At 41.2% G+C, this 19,973-nt stretch overlaps 1 protein-coding gene across 4 annotated transcripts in view; it reads left to right on the top strand.

The window, feature by feature from the left end:
• The first annotated feature begins 448 nt into the window (after positions 1 to 448).
• Positions 449 to 19,973, top strand: part of OCRL (OCRL inositol polyphosphate-5-phosphatase) — a 68,926-nt gene continuing 49,401 nt past the window's right edge. For 3 of the 4 annotated variants that reach the window (XM_028122719.2, XM_028122721.1, XM_028122720.1), the window contains exons 1-5: positions 476 to 676; positions 941 to 1,020; positions 7,016 to 7,095; positions 11,126 to 11,164; positions 19,517 to 19,627. In XM_028122719.2, the coding sequence (XP_027978520.1) occupies positions 638 to 676; positions 941 to 1,020; positions 7,016 to 7,095; positions 11,126 to 11,164; positions 19,517 to 19,627 (349 nt within the window). In that variant the 5' untranslated portion in view covers positions 476 to 637. Of the gene's footprint in view, positions 677 to 940; positions 1,021 to 7,015; positions 7,096 to 11,125; positions 11,165 to 19,516; positions 19,628 to 19,973 lie in introns of all 4 variants that reach the window. The other variant, XM_028122717.2, reaches the window with a different exon arrangement.

Below are 19,973 nucleotides of genomic sequence, written 5' to 3'. Positions count from 1 at the left end.
GGGGGTCTGGACCTGGGAAGTGTATTTGGTCTTTGTCTCCTTAGAGATGACCTGGGGGGGGGGGGGCACAAAGTAAGATCTTGCTAAGATCTGAGCTTTGGGGATTTTTCTAAAGATTTAGGTGGTGGAAGGAAGAAGGGGAAGGGGAAAACATTTGAGAGGTAGGATAACCAGCAAGGTGTGTTATAACTGTAATAAGGATTTGTTTACTGGATTTAGGTCCTATTGGCCCAACACATTTTAGTTCTCTCATAGTTATAGCTATGTTTTGTTTCTACGGCAATCTTCGAAGCCCACAGAACAATTCTGGTGTCACGGGCAGCATTTAAAACGCACTCCTCCCTGGACGTGGTAGAGACGCCCCCGGTCCGTCGGGTCTCTCGCTGCAGTTCCGCAGGTTGGCCGCAGGGGGCGAAATCTGCGGCGGCCTGGAAAACTGGCGGGGGCGCCAGGCGCCGCTCTCTCTCGGGTCAGGCTCTCGGCTCTCGGCTCGGCTCCCTGCTCCCGGCTCCCGGTGCCCTGCGCGGAGCTGTTCCTCAAACGACGCGCAGCCAAGGACTGTGGGTGAGGACGTGGGAGGCAGTGTCGTCGGATCCGCCCGCAGTCCGCAGCTCCACTGAGCCCGGAGGCCGCCGGGATGGAGCCGCGGCTCCCGGTCGGAGCCCAGCCCCTTGCCGTATCCGCCTGAGGGAAGGGGGAGGGGAGGCCAGGCGGGGCTGGCGGGGGTGTGGGGGTCGGGGGAACTGCGGAACGCGGTGGAGGGGTTGGGGGGCGGTCGGGCCCAGAGGCGGAGCGGAGCGGGGAAAGGGGGCCGGCGCGGGAGGCGATGCCTTGGGCAGTGGGGAGGGCGGGCAGAGGGGTCAGAGCCTCCCTCCAACCCGCACCGTGCCACCCCTCCCTGGCCGCGCATCTGGAGGAGACCCTTGACTAGTGCCTGCATACTATCGAGGGTATGGAGCTGAAGGGTACTCTCCGGGAGCTCTGCGCCCTGACGCTAGCCCAAAGGAACGGTCAATATGAGTAAGTAACCACCTGATTCCCACGGAGGAGGGGAGCCTGCCAACTCCCAACCCCAAACCGTGACAAGCCACCCACCCTCTTCTCCCTGAGGCTGCGTGGGCAACAGGTTCAGGCCCAGGTGTGAAGTGCGAGTGCTGTAGGCTTGGGGCTTTGTCCCCAACTCCCAAGCCGCCAGATCGCTCCTGGCAGTGTGGTTCAGTGGAAGGACTCAACAGGCGGGCGTTGAAGCAGGAAGCCTGGGTTTTTAGTTCCTGCCTCTGCAACTGACATGTATTGTGTAACCTTGGGCAAGTCAGTAATGCTTTCTGGGTCTTGGTGTCCTCATCAGTTAAATAAAAACATTAACTGCCTTTACCTTATAGACATTGAAGTTGTAACTGGAAGAGTAATAAATGCAAAAATGGTTTGCAAAAAGTAAAAGTGTTATAGAAACGCTTGCTAACCTTACAGAAGTGCCTTTTCTTAACCCCATTCAACTGGTTCCTCCAGTCTCCCCACTCCCTTTCCCACTTGGTTGAAGGCGTATTCATTAATTCAGTAATGGTTTAGTGTACACCAGTAACTGCCTCACTTATTGACTTGACTGATAGAAAAAATAATGAAATGTGTAGAAATATAAACATTTGGCAATTTATCAGTGTGTGTTACCTTCCATTCTGCCTTGCATTTAGAAGCTCAGTAAATACTGTTGACTGATTGAATAAAAGATTATTTTGATAAGCTGTCACTACAGTTGCTGATCTCACTCCCTTTCCACTAATGCCTCATTTTAAAAGTATCCATGGTGACCACTACATATCATGGGCCCTATCCTTGTGTGCCTAAGCCACCTCCCTTGATTGTTCATTGGTTTCTTGACATCAGAGTTTAAAAATCATTGATCACTTAAATCCTGTCTTTTCCCAACATTGGATTTGGCCTAAAAACAGTTTTTCTTAGTCTCTGCTTTTAGACCATCCAGTCTCTGTGTCTGTGCTAATTTACACAGAGGATATTCCCACTAACCTAGCCTGCTCTTTTCTGAGACTCTTGGTATAACTCTTAAAGACTGGACATCAATTGGGCCTATGAAGTAGCTTTTCCCTAGGTCCTGTTTGGTCAGCTCTGTTGGTGTGGTAAATTCATGTTTTTCCCAGATTTCATCAAACCCTGAAAGACCAGTTTAATAGTAAATTCAACAGAAAAGTGAATTGAAAAGTGGAATACCACCGCCACTTCCAAAGGCTAGAATGGGTGGAGAGATGTGACCCTTGGGTAAATCAGTACATTTTTTGCACCTCTGTTTACTCTTCTGTAAAAACAAAATTAGGAGGATTAAGTAAAATAGCTACATTGTTGAGATGACCACAGCCTAGGATGTGGTTCCTTGGTTTGATAGGTTTAGAGCTCTAGCTAGCTAATAGGGAAGTGAGCAGCTGGCCTTGAGATAAATGCCTCATTCTATCTGGCCTCCTGTACTAGGAGAACTTTTAAACTTGGAGTGGGGGACACCTGGGTGGCGTTAAGCGGCTGCCTTTGGCTCAGGTCATGATCCCAGGGTCCTGGGATGGAGTCCCATGTCGGGCTCCTTGCTCAGCAGGAAGCCTGCTTCTCCCTCTGCCTCTGCCGCTCCCCCTGCTTGTGCTCTCTCCCTGACAAATAAATAAAATCTAAAAAAAAGAGAAATCATTTATTGGAGACACCTGACACTGTCATATCATCTATAATCCTCAGATTCTTCTCTCATGGGTACCTTCTCTGACTTGGATTCTTCTCAGAATTTTTTTACTTTTGGGCTTTTTAACCTCAGAACTTGAAGCCTATTATAATCTTTAGTTCTGTAGTTTCTGCTGTCAACCATTGGAGAAATTTAGTTGAGAAAGTAAAATTATAATTAAAAATAAGAGGTTTTTTTGAAATAGGGAATCAAACACTATTCATTTTTTTTTTCAAGGAAAATGGATCATGATGCAACCTGTTGTTTTGTCTTTAACCTTCCTTGAACAAATCAAAGTATTTCTAGGCATAATGCCGAGTCCACATTCAGAATTTGTTATTCTTTTTGGTTTGACAACTACCAAATTCTAACTTCCATTTTTTTAAAAAGATTGTATTTATTTATTTATTTAAGAGAGAGAGAAACAGCATGAGAGGGGAGAGGGTCAGAGGGAGAAGCAGGCTCCCCGCTGAGCTGGGAGCCCGATGTGGGACTCGATCCCAGGACTCTGGGATCATGACCTGAGTCGAAGGCAGTCGCTTAACCAACTGAGCCACCCCCCTAATTTCCATTTTTTTTGCCATATACCTACTACTTTTCATCTTCTTGTTCTGAAAGTATGATTACATTTAAGAAGTTTTTATACTTACTTTAAGCCCTGTTCTTGCTACAATTTATTTAGTGACTAACATAGTAGATATTGGGGAATTGACTTAAATTCCAAGTTTATCTTTGTTTTGTGATGGATTTTGGGGAGGTTGCACTTTTTATTTTTTATTTATTTTTTTATTTTTTTAAGATTTTATTTATTTGAGAGAGAGAGAATAAGAGCACACGAGAGGGGGGAGGGTCAGAGGGAGAAGCAGACTCCCCGCCGAGCAGGGAGCCCTATGCGGGACGCGATCCAGGGACTCCAGGATCATGACCCGAGCCAAAGGCAGCCGCCTAACCAACTGAGCCACCCAGGCGCCCCTGCACTTTTTAAATTGAGATATAATTGACATTGTATTAGTTTCAGGTGTACAACATAATGATTCAATATTTGTATACATTGTGAAATCACAATAAATCTAGTTAATACCCATCACCACAGTTACAAATTTTTACTTTTAAGAATTTTTAAGGTCTACTCTCCTAGTACCTTTTAAATACACAATACAGTGTTATTGACAGTCACCGTGCTGTACATTACATCCCCATGACTTATTTATTTTATAACTGGAAGTATATACCTTTTGACCCCCTTCATCCATTTCACCCATCCCCTACCTCTGACAACCACTGATCTATTCTCTGTATCTATGATTGCAGGGTTTTTTTTGTTTTGGTTTTTAGATTCTACATATAAGTGAGATCATATGGTATTTGTCTTTCTCTGACTTATTTCACTTAGAATAATGCCCTCAAGGTCCATGCATGTTGTTTGTTTCATGATGGCTTTTTTTAAGATTTTTATTTATTTTTGAGAGAGAGAGAGAGAGAGAGAACGAGCTGGGGGAGGGGCAGAGGGAGAAGCAGACTCCCCGCTGAGCAAGGAGCCCAGTGCAGGACTCCATCCCAGGACCCTAGGATCATGACCTGTGCCAAAGGCAGACACTTAACCAACTGAGCCACCCAGACACCCCTTCATGATGGCTTTTAACAGTACAATCCAGTTGAAGTTTTACTGCTAATGTCAAACACTCGCCTGGGTGGCTCAGGTGGTTAAGCGACTGCCTTCGGCTCCAGGCATGATCCCGGAGTCCCGGGATCGAGTCCCGCATCAGGCTCCCTGCTCAGCGAGGAGCCTGCTTCTCCCTCTGACTCTCCGCCCCCCCCCATGTACTCTCTCTCTCTCATTCTCGCTCTCTCAAATAAATAAATCTTTAAAAAAAAAACACTATTTCTCATCTTCATTTCTTTTTTTTTTTTAAAGATTTTATTTATTTATTCATGAGAGACACAGAGAGAGAGAGCGAGAGAGAGGCAGAGGGAGAAGCAGGCTCCCAAGGAGCAGGGAGCCCGATGCGGGACTCGATCCCAGGACTCCGGGATCATGACCTGAGCCGAAGGCAGACGCCCAACCATCTGAGCCACCCAGGCGCCCTTCTCATCTTCATTTCTTTGAGAGTATATTGGTTTGTGTTCATTTTCCCCAAAGTGAGCTCTTCCTCCTTCGCTCTTGCTTTGTCAGTCTTTATCTAGTTTCTGATCTTCGTCTGGGTTTATATATTTTTTTAAGATTTTATTTATTTATTTGAGAGAGAGAATGAGAGAGAGAGAGAGCACATGAGGGGGGGAGGGTCAGAGGGAGAAGCAGACTCCCTGCTGAGCAGGGAGCCCGATGCGAGACTCGATCCCAGGACTCCAGGATCATGACCTGAGCGAAGGCAGTCGCTTAACCAACTGAGCCACCCAGGCGCCCTTGTCTGGGTTTATAGAACTTTCTGCTCAACTCATGAAATTTGCTGGCTGAAAGGAGCCTGCCCAAGGGCACCTGGGTGGTGGCTCAGTCGGTTAAGCGTGTGACTCTTGATTTTGGCTTCAGGTCATGATCTCATGGGTCCTGAGATTGAGCCCCATGTCCAGCTCTGTGTTCAGTGGGGAGTCTGCTTGAGATTCTCTCTCTCCCTCTCCCACTGCCCCTCCCCCCACTCATGCACACATGTTCTCTCTCTAAAATAAAGAAATAAATCTTTAAAAAAAGGAGCCTGCCCCATATTCCTCTAGTCGCCTTAAAATATGAACCCTTGCAAATTAGGCAAGCAGAGCCGAAAGACAGCATTAATATTTTTATTTCCTCTTAGTTTTGTCTAAGCAATTCCTTTCCCCATGTTATCTCCTTTAAAGTTAACACATTTGAAAAAAAAAATTCATAAAGCTAAAACAAGTCCCCCCAAAAGACAACAAACTAGAAGTAAAACCCTTCAAAACAATGACATTTTTAAAAAGATTTTTAGTTATTTATTTAACAGAGAGAGACACAGCAAGAGAGGGAACACAAGCAGGGGGAGTGGGAGAGGGAGAAGCAGGCTTCCCGCTGAGCAGGGAGCCCAACGTGGGGCTTGATCCCAGGACTCTGGGGTCATGACCTGAGCCAAAGGCAGACGCTTAACTGACTGAGCCACCCAGGCGCCCCACAATGACATTTTTTAATGTCAGAGGTTGAACAAATGGTTTAGAAAATTATCTCTGTATATAGTTTAGTTAAACTGGTTCATTTATTCAACCAATATTTATTGAGCATCCATTAGGCAGGAAGGAAAACCCGAGAATGATATGGTCTTTGTTTTCAAGGAGCTCAAATCAGTGAGGGAAATAAATATAACTGCAATGGATGGTGTACGTGCTTTATTAGAGGGGTAAACAAAGGGGATCAGGGCTGGTTCTGCTTCGGGGAATTAGAAGCTGCTAAGAGGAGGTGATATTTGACTAGGTCTCAGGAAGAAAAGAAGAGTATTCGTGGCAAAAAGAACCACCTGAAGACTGCCTGATTTGGAGAAGCTAGGAGATGTTCAGAATGGTTGTTTACCAGTAGGTCATACCTTGATTCTGGGCCACTAAGATAAGTAATAAATGAAAATATTTCAGGAGTACATAGGAATTTAGAAGTCTTTCATTTCATACTGGGGGGCCAAATTCAGTCATGTTTACCTAGAAATACTATCATGAAGTTGGAAACCAGAGTAAAAACACAAGGAATGTAAAGGCACTGGTTGTGATATCTGCTACCCTCTTGGTCATGGGTTATTTTAACTGATCCAGTTGGCTAGGCACCTCTTCTTACTTCTCCATGAACCTGTATACTTGTTTGAAGAGATAGAACCATTCTTTGGTAAAAGCCATGGGAATATAATCTGAAAGCTAATTTATGAAATTTCTAATTCATTTATTCAACAAACTTGAGTGAGTACTAAGTTTCAGGCACTATGCTAGGTGCTAGAAATACTGTGGTGAAAAGACAACCATAGTCTGCCTTCATGGAGTGCACACCTAGCTACTCTTCACTCTGGTATGCATACTCTAAATGTGTATGCACTATAATTCTTGTTTTTAAGATCATAAGCTGTGTTTAGGACATAGACTATTATATATTCCTTATGGCGTAGGACAGTGTGGGTATTCAGATACTGATCATCACTAATATCCTCTTAGATCTAGAGCAATTTCTAGCTGTCGTGATGCTCAGATCCAGGGAATGAGATACAGTAAGTCTAATAAATATAGACTAGATTTGTGTAACAACACAGCAATATATTTTGTTGTTAAATGTTTGAGTTTTTCATTAGCTATTCGTTGATGCATTCTTCTGTTTCCTAGGTTAATAATCCAGTTGCGCGAGAAGGAACAGCATGTTCAAGATATCATTCCTATAAATAGCCACTTCAGATGTGTTCAAGGTATTAGCTTTAATTGCCTAGCTAGTTTTACATTGTTTTTCCTTGGTCATTGTTGCATTGTATAATACCATACATATTTAAATTTGTCACTGCACATAAAATGAAATGTATTACTCTTTGCGTAAAATGGTAACATTACTAAGCTACCATGGAGAAGATGGTAAGTGCTTTGTCTGTGAGTGCTGAAGGGTTGTACTGAAAGACTTACATAGTCTCACCTGCTTCCCTGGCTGGGGGTTAGAGATGTATGTAGTTTGTTACCTATATAGGTAGGCTTTTATGTTTATGGACCTGTATGTGGATCTAAATGACATTCTTTGGTTAACAAACACACTGCTCATTGTAAAATATCAAGGTCACTTGGATTCACACACATTCAGCACTTTCTCCCCACACTATTTGAAATTAAAACATTTGGCAACAAGCTTTACCAGATTTTAATACCTTACACTCAATTGTGCTGATTCTCAGACCTTGACATTGGTGAATCATAAGAAAATTGACTCCAAGGAGGAAATATTTGGCTTCCTGCCCTCAAATTTGGGGACAAAGAACAGAAAATCTGTTGTTTCATCTGCTACAATGATACTCAAAATTTGGGAGGTTTATGTGGGACGTGTTGCTTCTGTTATCTCACATTGCTCTAGAAGGGAAATTGATTACTAGAGAACAAATGCATTATGTTTCCAGTGGGTTCATTGGCGTGATCAAAAAGAAAGCATTCTGTATCAGCTGTAGCTTTTTGAAAAACTTGAATCTTACCTTGCACAGACTTTTTTCTTAAGTTACATTGAACTTTTTTTTAATCACAAAAGTAATACATATACTGTAGAAAGTTTGGAAAGACCAGAAAAGTATAAAGAAAATAAGTACATTCTCATCCTTCAGAGATAAACACCTAACATTTTCCTTTTTTTCTACACATGTAATTTTTAGGGTGGGCAGAACTCATACTATATGTAATTTTTTGTGTGTTCTGCATGCCATCACATTATGATTGCTTTTCCATGCTATTATTAGGTATGTACTATGCCATTTTATGAAGAGCCCATAATGTAGTTATATCTGTGTTTGACATTTGGGTTTTTTTTTCCACTGGTTTAAATAGTAATGTGATGAATATCTCTGTACATAAATCTTCTTGCACATCTCTTATTAGGATTTATTCCTGTAAGTAGAAATACTAAATGGATATGACTTTTTTATGGGTATGACTTTTAAAGACAATATATATTAAGAATTAAAAATACCTGCAATGAATGGTATCCACATTGTATAGAAGAATGAAATAGCCATTTAGCCTGCCCTGTGTGAGAGGACATAGTGAATAAAGCACTTGCATGCCATAGTAAGTTGCTGTGGTCATTTCACTTTTCATTGTGTAGCACCATTTATTACATACCTAGCCCTTTAAGGAGGTGAAAAGCCAAAGAACATGACCTTAGATTTTAGCATTCTATTAACTCTGTACCTATTTTGTACTATTTCTACAGCTTCTTTTACCCTATTTCTCTTAGTATTCTTTTTTAATAAGAAATAGACGATAGATTGTTAGATTGTAATCTAAGAAAATATACATAGTACATACACATAGTAGTTCCCCACAACAAAAGGAACAGTACTTCCTTGAGTTTTTATATCCTTTCTGTTTCCCAACCTATTTTGATAAGTGTATAAATACTTGGGTTTTAAAGAATTAAAGTTACTGAAGAACAGTGGGGAACTTACAGTACTTATGTCCTGATGCACTATTGTCCCTTGCTTCATCATGCTAATGAGAATATTGAGGCTATTTTTTTAATTATTTTTTTGCCTTTCAACATTTTTTAAATTTTTATTGTTATGTTAATCACCATACATTACATCATTAGTTTTTGATGTAGTGTTCCATGATTCATTGTTTGTGCATAACACCCAGTGCTCCACGCAGAACATGCCCTCTTTAATACCCATCACCAGGCTAACCCATCCTCCCATCCCCCTCCCCTCTAGAACCCTCAGTTTGTTTTTCAGAGTCCATCGTCTCTCATGGTTCGTCTCCCCCTCCGATTTTTCCCCCTTCATTCTTCCCCTCCTGCTATCTTCTTTTTTTTTCTTAACATATATTGCATTATTCATTTCAGAGGTACAGATCTGTGATTCAATAGTCTTGCACAATTCACAGCGCTCACCATAGCACATTAAGATTTTTATTTATTTGAGAGAGAGAATGAGAGAGAGAGAGAGCATGAGAGAGGGGAGGGTCAGAGGGAGAAGCAGACTCCCCACAGAGCAGGAAGCCCGATGTGGGACTCAATCCCGGGACTCCAGGATCATGACCTGAGCTGAAGGCAGTCGCTTAACCAAATGAGCCACCCAGGCTCCCCGAGGCTATTTTTTTTAATATTAGACAACTTAACTACTTACCAGTAGCTACTGTAGTAACTGAATAATGAGGCCAAATATATAATCCAGGCTTGTGAGGGAGCAAGGAAAGGCTGAGACTACTCGATCTGGCCAAGGGAGATCCGGGGTAATCCTAAGGAGTCATTACCCAGAGTTCACCTAGCCAGAAGGGTCTTACAGGTGCTGTTGGCCAAATCCAGGGAAGTCAGAGAGGAAGAGATGGGTTACATCTAGACACTGGAGCTAAAGAAGGAAGTCCAAGAGAGTCATCTGGGAGAAAAGAGAACTCTGAACTTGGAGACTGTGCTTTGCCCTGTTTTATACTTCCTTGTTGGGTGTGATAGTCCTGATCCCAGGTATAAATTGTAGCCTGAAGGTCAAGAGCTTAAAGTATTCTCTGATCCTAAACGGGGCAGAGGCAGAGGAAATGAGATCACTGGGAAGTTTTCAGAGACAAAATCTCAGTTAAGAAAGTAATTCACCTCTGGGCCTTTGGGGTCATTTCCTTGGCTTTTTTTTTTTTATTTTAGATTTTTAAAAATTTATTCATTTTTAGAGAGTGGGGGGAGGACGAGAGGAGGAGGAGGGAGCCCCACGCATGGAGCCCATGGAGCCGGATGGAGACGGATGCAGATGTGGGGCTCTATCCCATGACCCTGAGATCATGACCTGAACTGAAATCAAGAGTTGGACACTCAACCAACTGAGCCACCCAGGTGCCCCTTGGCTTTCTATAAGAATTATCTAGGGGCGGGGCGCCTAGGTGGCTCAGTCATTAAGCATCTGCCTTTGGCTGAGGTCATGATGCCAGGGTGCTGGGATCGAGCCCTACATCAGGCTCCCTGCTCTGCGGGAAGCCTGTTTCTCCCTCTCACACCCCCCTGCTTGTGTTCCCTCTCTTGCTGTCTCTCTCTCTGTCAAATAAATAAATAAAATCTTAAAAAAAAAAAAAAGAATTATCTAGGGGCACCTGGCTGGCTCAGTCAGTAGAACATGTGATTCTTGAACTCGGTGTTATAAGTTTGAACCCCACGTTGAGTGTAGAGATTACTTAAAAATAAAATCTTTTTAAAAAAAAGAATTAACGGGCACCTGGGTGGCTCAGATGGTTAAGCGTCTGCCTTCAGCTCAGGTCATGATCCCAGAGTCCTGGGATCGAGTCCCACATCAGGCTCCTTGCTCCTTGGGAGCCTGCTTCTCCCTCTGCCTCTCTCTCTCTCTCTCTCTCTCTCTGTCTCTCATGAATAAATAAATAAAATCTTAAAAAAATAAAAAAAAATTAACTAAGTGACACAGATTATATTAAATCAGTATGTTATAGTTGAGGGGAATTAAATTCACCTTCACTTGAATTAACATGTTTATATTGCCTATTATTGTCGTTCCTTGATTTGCTTTGAGGTGTTCCATTTGGTTATTCAGTTTAGTTTTCTTTTAGTTGAATTGCTCATTATATTTAGAACCTAGTGCTTCCAAAATCCATTTTTAAAAATGCTAAACAAAAAAGCAAAGGATTTTAAAAATGTTTTCTAAGACCTAGGAGTGGTGACTGCGAGAAGCAGTTATTTACTTAGGCGTAGACTTCTTTTAGTTGTAATGAATGATTTTCTCTTCCCTGATCCTGTTCTTTCTTCTTTTCCCTCAGAAGCAGAAGAAACTCTTTTGATTGATATAGCTTCAAACAGTGAGTACCATTCTGAATGGAATTTATTTTCATTCAACATATATTTAATTGAATGCCCACTAAGACCCCTTTTTTGGCACATTTTAATTTTACTATCTTATCCTGTGTTCTTCGTTTTCTTAAGGCAGCCATACAAGTTAACTTTGCCCCCTAAAAACATTTAGTCTAAACATAAGAAAAAGTAGGTGGCTGGCAGGAATCTTTAAAAAGTTGAAGATGTGATCTGCTTCTCTAATGCTGAACTTCTTTGAGCCATCAGTATTTTTACCATTAGTGGTTTAATGCTGTTATATTTTAAAATTTTTTCTCAACTCGCTTTTTATTTTTGCATATTAAATCATAATGTTTTCCTTTATTCGTGATATTATTTTGGGAGGCTATAGAGTCCCTCTTGTACTGGGGATACCTTGCTTGTCTCGGGCTACCTCTTTTTCCTTAAAATAATTTTGGTCTTTTATTTAAGCTCCATCCCCTCAAGGCATCCTTTTATCAGAAAGAACATGGTCTTCTTTCTCACTGTTTCAGTTTTCTTATTTTTATCTGTTTGAAGCAAATCATCATTGACTTTCTGTGCAAGCTGTTCTCTGTTTATCATCTAGTTGTACTGTGTTATGGGGAGAAGAAAATGGGCACTTGAAAGCTACCTTGACGACTCAGTGGTTGCTACGGAAAAGAGTTTGTGAGCACATGAATGTAAATCAAACCGGTTGCCTTATCTCTTGCTTGAGTCCTTGGATGAGTGGGGTTTAGCCCTTAGCTTAGGGCTATGGGTTATACATAGTTTTGTTTAGAGACGGTCCCTGTCCTTGCCACCATTAATTTGTATTGAACAGTTTAGATAGGCTTTTTCTGATTTGGGTTTTATTATTCTTTTCTTTGGTCATGGATTTTAGAAGTCTTAAGGGTTGATTCTGAAAAGCTAAATAAACCTAGCTGCTGATTTCTGCAGGTATCCAAGAGAGCAAATAACTTACTATCTATGTCTTATTGTGCTTAGAAAGGAGAAGGCAGAAACAACACTAAAAAAGAAAAATTTGAGCAAAGGCAGTTCAGTAGACTGACATTGCTGTCGAAATAAAATGCCAGAACGTCCTGTTCTTGCTGTAGAAATAGATATTTGATCCAAAGCTGAAAAGTTAAACTGAGCTGTGCCTTTTCTCTTATAAACACCTATTTAGGGCATTAGTTCCTTTGGCTTCTCCTACATAGAAATTAGCCACATGTTGCTCTATCCAGAGTTCAAGTTACTGGATCATAGCAGGGTAATAGTTCAGTAACCCCTTGAATAAAATCCTTTGTTATTTCTGCCCATTTAGTAGTATTTGCAGTGAAACCAGATTTTATCTTGATCCTTGGGCTTCATACACAAACCTTTAGAGCATATAGTATGTTGCAGGAGGGAGGCCCTGGGTTTGTTAGGCAAGCCTGATTTTAATGTAAATATGTGTTTTCCCGTTGTCTGGATGTTGATATTACACATTTTTTAAAATATTTTTTCTGATTATTGAGGTAATTATATCTTCATTATATATAATTTGGAAAATTCAGAAAAGTTTGAAGTATCAAATTAAAATTATGTTCTTGCAATCTAGAGATCACCACTATAGTTAACATTGTTAGGTATCTCCTTCCAGCCTTTTATTTATGTTTTTATATGACTGGAATCTTTATATGTAGTTTTTGTGCTGCATTTTTGTTTAACATTATATTTCCATGTCATTTAAAATTATTTAAAAACATGATTTTTAATGACTAGTATTTCACCATAGGTATGTGCCAAATTTTAATAAATTAAGTCCTTTATAAAATTAAGACACTATCAAGGAACATGGTCCTAACTAATAGTTACTGAGTTTTAGATATTTATCTTTTATCCAGCCACTTTATAGAAATATATTTAAAATTTTGGGGGTGCTGTTTATTTTGTTTTTTGGTTTTGATAGACAGCCCTGGTCATCTGCAAATAATAATTTTGTCTCTTTTCTAGTACCTATAACTCTTAGTTTTGCTTCATGTCTCATTACACCAATGAGAATTTTAAGACCAATATTAAATAATGATGATAATCCTTGTTTAGCTCCTATTTTCAGTAAGAATGCCTCAGGTGGTGCTTCATTATTGAGGACATGATTGCCTGTTGATTTGATAGGGTTTTTTAAAAACTATATTAAGAAACTGCATTTATTTCAAGTTTATGTGGTTTTTAAAATCATAAATGTATATTGAATTTTATCAGATGTCTTTACACTATTTAAAGAGATGGTTATATTATTATTCCTTATTTGACCTATTGATGGACTGTATTATACTAATTTCCTAATATTAAATCCTCCCTTATTTATTCATTATTTAACAAATATTTGTTGAGTGCCTTCTGTTTGCCAGGCACTGTTCTAAGTGCTGCAGAATCAGTAGAGAACAACATAGATAAGATTGTTGCTCCTGCTTTTGTTCTTGCTTCTGTGCTGTTTAGTACTAGATGCCTATAATCCATTAATTCATTCTATAAAATATGAATATCTTTTATGTGCTAGGCACTGTGCTAGGCTCTAGAGGTATATCAGAAAGCAATATAGTCAGGTTATATCATCAATCAGTATAGGAAACAGACTTTGAACTGATAAGTGTAAATACTTACATAGTTGCAGTTTTGATAAATGCTATCAAGGAGAAATACAAAGAGTTTATAAGAGGGTTAACTAAATTAGGTGACATGGTCAGGGAAGGCCTCTTTTTTTTTAAAAAAAAGATTTTATTTATTTGACAGAGACACAGCGAGAGAGGGAACACAAGCAGGGGGAGAGGGAGAAGCAGGCTTCCCGCTGAGCAGGGAGCCCGATGTGGGGCTCAATCCCAGGACCCTGGGATCATGACCTGAGCGAAGGCAGATGCTTAACGACTGAGCCACCCAGGCACCCAGGGAAGGCCTCTTTAAATCACATTTATTTTTTATTTTTTTTAAGATTTTATTTATTTATTTGAGAGAGAGAGAATGAGAGATAGAGAGCATGAGAGGGAAGAGGGTCAGAGGAAGAAGCAGACTCCCTGCTGAGCAGGGAGCCCGATGCAGGACTTGATCCCGGGGCTCCAGGATCATGACCTGAGCCGAAGGCAGTCGCTTAACCAACAGAGCCACCCAGGCGCCCTTTAAATGACATTTAAATTGAGACCAGAGGGGCTAAGTAAGAGAGGGGTAAAAATGGAGAGAAAAGTATGCCAGGTAAAAAGAACTACATGTGTAAAGGCCCCAAATTGGGGAAGTAGCTTGACACTTTATTTGAAATGAAAGAAGGCCAGGGTGATTGGAACAAGGCATAGGCATCAAGTTAGGATGGGCTAAGGCCGGATCCAGTAAGATCTTGTAAGCCATGTTAAGGAATCTGGATTTTTACATTTAAAAAATGGGAAGAATATGAAGAATTTTATGCCAGGGTGTCATCATTTGCATGAAAGCCAGTTAGGAGGCTGTTTCAGGAGTTTAAGCTTGAGGGGCACCTGGGTGGCTCAGTCATTTGGGTGTCTGACCCTTGATTTTGGCTCAGGTTGTGATCTCAGGGTCGTGGGATCTGGCTGACTGGGCTTTGTGCTCAGCGGGGAGTCTGCTGGAGATTCTCTCCCTCTCCCTCTGTCCCTCCTCCTTTCCCCCCACCCCGGCTTATGCACACACTCTCTCTAAAATAAATAAATCTTGGGGCACCTGTGTGGCTCAGTTGGTTAAGTGTCTGCCTTCAGCTCAGGTCATGATCTAGGATCCTGGGATGGGGCCCCGCATTGGGGGGTCCTTGCTCAGCAGGGAGCCTGCTTCTCCCCCTCTGCCTGCTGGTCCTCCTGCTTGTGTGTGTGCGCTCTCTCTGTCAAATAAATAAATAAAATCTTAAAACCTTTTTTTTCTTTTCAAAAAAAGTTTAAGCTAGAGAATATGAGTATGGTGGCAGTATAAATGGAGAGAAGTGGACAGATTTGATAAATGTTTTTGGAGGTTAAATCAACAGAGGTCGGTTTGGGCATAGGTAGTGAGTTGAAGAGAAGTGTCAGGGATGACTCTTAGGTTACTAGCATGAATGTGGATGATGGTACCATTTGCAAAAATAAGAACATTGCAGAAGGAATGAGTTTTCCTTTGAGGGGGGTCGTGAATTCAGTTTTAGCTATGTGTAGTTTTGAGATTTCTTTGAGACATTTGAGTGTAGATGATAAATTGACAGTTGAATGTATGCATCTGAAGCTCAGAAGAAAGGTCTGGGCCACTAGCACATAGATGGTATTTGAAACCATGAGAGATGATGTGATTGGAAATAGAGCCATGCTATCAGATGTGGTAGTACTAGTTACATGTGCCTGTTTAAATTAATTAGAAATAAAATTGGAAGTTCAGTTCTTGAGTCACACTAGTCACATTTCAAGTACTCATTAGCCACATGTAGTTATTGGTTACTATATTGGACAGTGCTGATACCAAGTGAGAAAAAGGTTTTAGATTGAACTCTAAGGAGCCCTGCTTTTTTAAAGGTTAGATAGAGGAGGAGATACCTCAAAAGGCACTAAAAAAAATTAGTGACCAAAAAGAGGCAAACTAGATGAGTATAGTATCATAGAAGCCTTCAGAAAAGATTATTCAAGAACTGGTCAACTATTGATTTCTGCTGATAGGTCTAATAAGATGACTGAAGAGGATCTATTGGAGTTAGCAATTTGGAGGTTATTGGTGACCTTAACAAAGATATTTTAGAAGGGTTGTGGGAGCAAAAGTCATATTGGGGTGGATTAACGAGAGAAATGGGAGGTGAGAAGTGACTGGTGGCTCAGTCAGTTAAGCGTCTGTCTTTGGCTCATGTCATGATGCTGGTGTCTTGGGATTGAGTCCCTCCCACATCGGGCTCCCTGCTCATCAGGGAGCCTGCTTCTCCCTCTGCCTGATGCTCTCCCTGCTTGTTCTCTCTCTCTCTCTGATAAATAAACAAATAAAATATTTTTAAAAAAAGCTCTACTGTGGAGGGGAATGTAGAGATGGACTGGAGTTGGAGGGAAATATGGGGTCTAGGAAGGTTTTTTGTTTTTAAAATAGGGAGGATTTAGAACACAATTTAATGCTAATGGGAAGGAGCCTGTGAAAGAGGGAGGTTAAAGATATTGGGGGGAGGTGTCTGGGGAATGATTGTGAGTGTAAGGTTCCTGAGAGAATTGGAGGGGTTATAATTCAAAGAGAAGGTGTCCTTTGATAGGAGGACTCCTCTTCCTTATATCAGAAGGGAAAGGAGACGTTCCATGTGATGGCTTCCATTTTCTCTGAAGCATGAGGTGAAGCAATCCACTTGGAATGCGAGGGTTTGAGAAGAGGGGATGCAGAAATTAAGGATAAATGAGGAGGTATGAAATGGTTGTTCCAGGTAGTAGTGGGAGACTAGTTGACTGTGGAAACTTAGATGACTTCCTATCACAGAGGGCCCAGTTGAGGTTAGCAATCATTTTATAATAATAGGGTGTGTGTGTGTGTGTGTGTGTGTGTGTGTGTGTGTGTGTGTGTGTGTGTGTGTGTGTGTTTACTCCCTCTGGAGTAAGGCAGTTAGTTGGGTTTCTCAGGGTTGAAAGTTAACCACGTAGGTGCTGTGGAGGAACAGGGTGATAGGCAGTTCTGGGCTTTTGCAACAGAGTTTAATGATGACATCCGTTTGACAAAATAGGAAGTGAGCACCGAGTGAGCAAATGGATACTAAGAAAGTAGAGGGATCAATCGGCTGGAGGTTCCCATATGAGCAAGTAAGCTGGAAGTAACAGGTCAGAATGGGATATTTGAATTAGAGATTTATGAGGTGATGGTTTCTGTGATGAAAAGGTTCAGAGTATAACTGAGGGAAATCCCAGTAGGGACTGAAGGAGTAGGTGGCTGAGATGGTGGGCCAAGGTCATTGGATGAGGAAGCTGAAGATGTTGATTGTGTTTTCTGCACTAATTTGTAAGGGACCTAAATTTAAGGCAAGAGTTTGCATGGAGAGGAAGTCGTATGAGTCAGGTATTGAATACTGGATTCAGACGTTTTTGGGAGGATGGTACATGATCTCATAGAGGGAGGAGGGAAGGAAAGAAGTTGGTATAACCCAATGGGTGAACCTAAAAGGAAAAAGGATTTGTCTTGAGGGAGAACAAGAAGGAATGGTCTGGAGATGGTGTTAGGACAAATAAGGACACCAGTCTTAAATTCCATAGGGTGTGAGAGACCATAAACAGCATCCAGGGACCAGCCACTTCACAGGTGACTCTTTGATTTTCAATTTGGATACACATTAGAATCACTAGCGGAGTATTTTAAAAACTAGCAGTGCCTGAGCCTCACCCCCTGAGATTCTGCTTCATTGGGCTGGGGTGGGACCCAAATGTCTATTTTCTAAAAATGTCTCTGGTAATTCTAATACACCAATAGTTGAGAATTACTGAAAGATGCAGGGAATGTTCAGAGGAGAAATTTGAGGATATAGGAGTGTTTGTTGATCACAAAGAAGCTAGGGGGTTTTGGGAGGAAGAGTAGTAGAAGGTTGGGTCATGGGGTAATTTGTTCTCTTTCCCACACAACATGGTGAGAGAGTATCCAGTGTTATTTTGTAAGCAATTTCTGGAATTTTCTGTTAAATGAGTCAGTGTATTTTTTATATTTGCTAAGATTATCATATATCTTTCAAGGATTGTGGGAGAGATTGTGTTCTTGTTTAAGTTTCTATCAGATAGAGGGCGCCTGGGTGGTTCAGATGGTTAAGCTTCTGCCTTTGGCTCTCATGATCCCAGGGTCCTGGGATCCAGTCCCACATCAGGGAGCCTGCTTTTCCCTCTGCCTCTCTGTCTCTGTCTCTCATGAATAAATAAATACAATCTTAAAAAAAAGTTTCTATCAGATAGAAACTGATCTTTTAATTTTCTTCTAGTTTTTATATAAAGTATCTGAGAAAGGGAGGACTGCTTGTACCCCGAGGAGGTTTTCCCTGTATCTTCAAGGCTGTGATAATTGACAGCCTTTATTCACGCCCTTTGTTTTTTTCTTCTCCTTATGGTAACACCCTCACTAATTTTCTTATCTGTGGTCCACTTGAGTGCCTTCTTTTTCACATTTTTCTCTATTTTTTATCTCTTTTCTTCTAATTGCTAAATCTATGAAGATAGAAACATAAGGAAATGCAAAGGCAAGAGAGATTCAGAAGTGGATTTCCAACATAAGAAACTAGGATTTCATTTCATTTTCTCATCTCTGTCATTTACAAGTGTGAGGGAGTCTGTTTCAACAGTCGTTTATTAAATGCCTTCTCTGTGAAGTCTGACAGGTTCAACAGTCGTCTATTAAATGCTTCTCTGTCTGTACAGTAACCAATCATCCTGGTTTGCCTGGGACTTTCCCAGTCTTCACTTTGAAAGTCCCGAGTCCTGAGAAGCCCTTCGGTCCCAGACAACCCTAGGAGATCATTGAAAGTGTTGTGTTGGATTACCTGTGTGTGCAGTCTGCCTCTTCTCTCAAGGAACTTATGGTTTCCAGGGGCATGAGAAAGCAATATATGTACTAAATCAGTTAAAGTAAGAATATAAACAAGTACATAGGTTTCTTGGATCACCATATCCAGACAGTTGATACATAGATAACTAGGGCGTCAGAAAAAGGGAGACAGTATGTTTGTTATATACATCAGAAACTAATGTCCTAGATCACTTTGCTGCTCATTATACTGTTTTCCAGTATAATGGAAATGCTTGAACTGGACCACTCCTAGTCATAGGTCATGATATTGCTTTCGTACATTTATTCAAGACATGCATTTTTTACTTGAGGTAATGAGGTGTAGGTGCTTCTTTTCAGAATAATTCAAACCAATTCCACTATTCTTTTCTTTTTAAATTAGTTTGTAAATTCAATTGCCTAGGTACAGTCTATACCTAGGAGCAAACCATCTTATTTTCTTTATTCCCTTATGCTTCAAATACTCTAACTACATAATCTGGATTTGAAATGGTAGAAATTTCCAGCTGGGAGTTGGGAGGAGGGTGGTTGGGGAAGTGATCTTTCATTAGCATTTGGTTCCTGCATTGACATTGGGGAGATAGAACATAGGAGAACTGATTTTAGTATGTTTTATATCACTATAATTGGGCTGCTCATTGACACAGTTCATCAGCCCTTTAGATTTCCCTCCCTGTATTGTCCCCCCAACCCACCCACCAAATCCCCTGATCCTATAGACATGTTTCCTACATTAGAGGTCTTAGAATATTTGTGATCTGGACCTTCTCCTGTTAAACTGATAAGTTGAGAGTGTGACCCTGAGAAAGCGTGTATTCTTCCATAGCTGTGTGTGTGTGGATTTCACTTCTTTTTAGGTGGCTGCAAAATTCGGATTCAGGGGGACCGGACCAGAGAGCGGCGCTTTGAAATCCCTGATGAGGAACACTGTTTGAAGTTCCTCTCAGAGGTCCTTGCTGCTCAGGAAGGTAACTCAAGACTCAGCAGTTTTCTTTCTGCTCTTTGAATGGCAGTGAAATTCTGACATGCTGATGCAGAGGCTAGCAGCCATTAGCAAAGTACCTCACAACTTCAGTCTTTAGTGCTGATTTTTCTGCTTTCAGGAACAAACCCAGGGTTAGGTTAGGGAACAAGTCTATTCAGCTGTAAGGACACTGAGCCGTTTTTCAGTGTCACAGCATGGACAGTTTCCTGAAGACTATAATCCTCCTTCTGTTCCCAGATGATCCCAGAGCTGCCCTCATTCTCTTCGTCTCTTCCTTTACACTTAAGAATGCTGCTGGCCCCTGCATTTGAGGAGTGCTGAGGGAAAGG

This window comes from Eumetopias jubatus, unplaced genomic scaffold (assembly GCF_037043125.1).
Source record: "Eumetopias jubatus isolate StellerSeaLion01/CBP00866 unplaced genomic scaffold, mEumJub1_p1.0 scaffold_11, whole genome shotgun sequence".
Lineage (NCBI taxonomy): Eukaryota > Metazoa > Chordata > Mammalia > Carnivora > Otariidae > Eumetopias > Eumetopias jubatus.
This window is presented reverse-complemented; position numbering and strand designations above follow the sequence as displayed.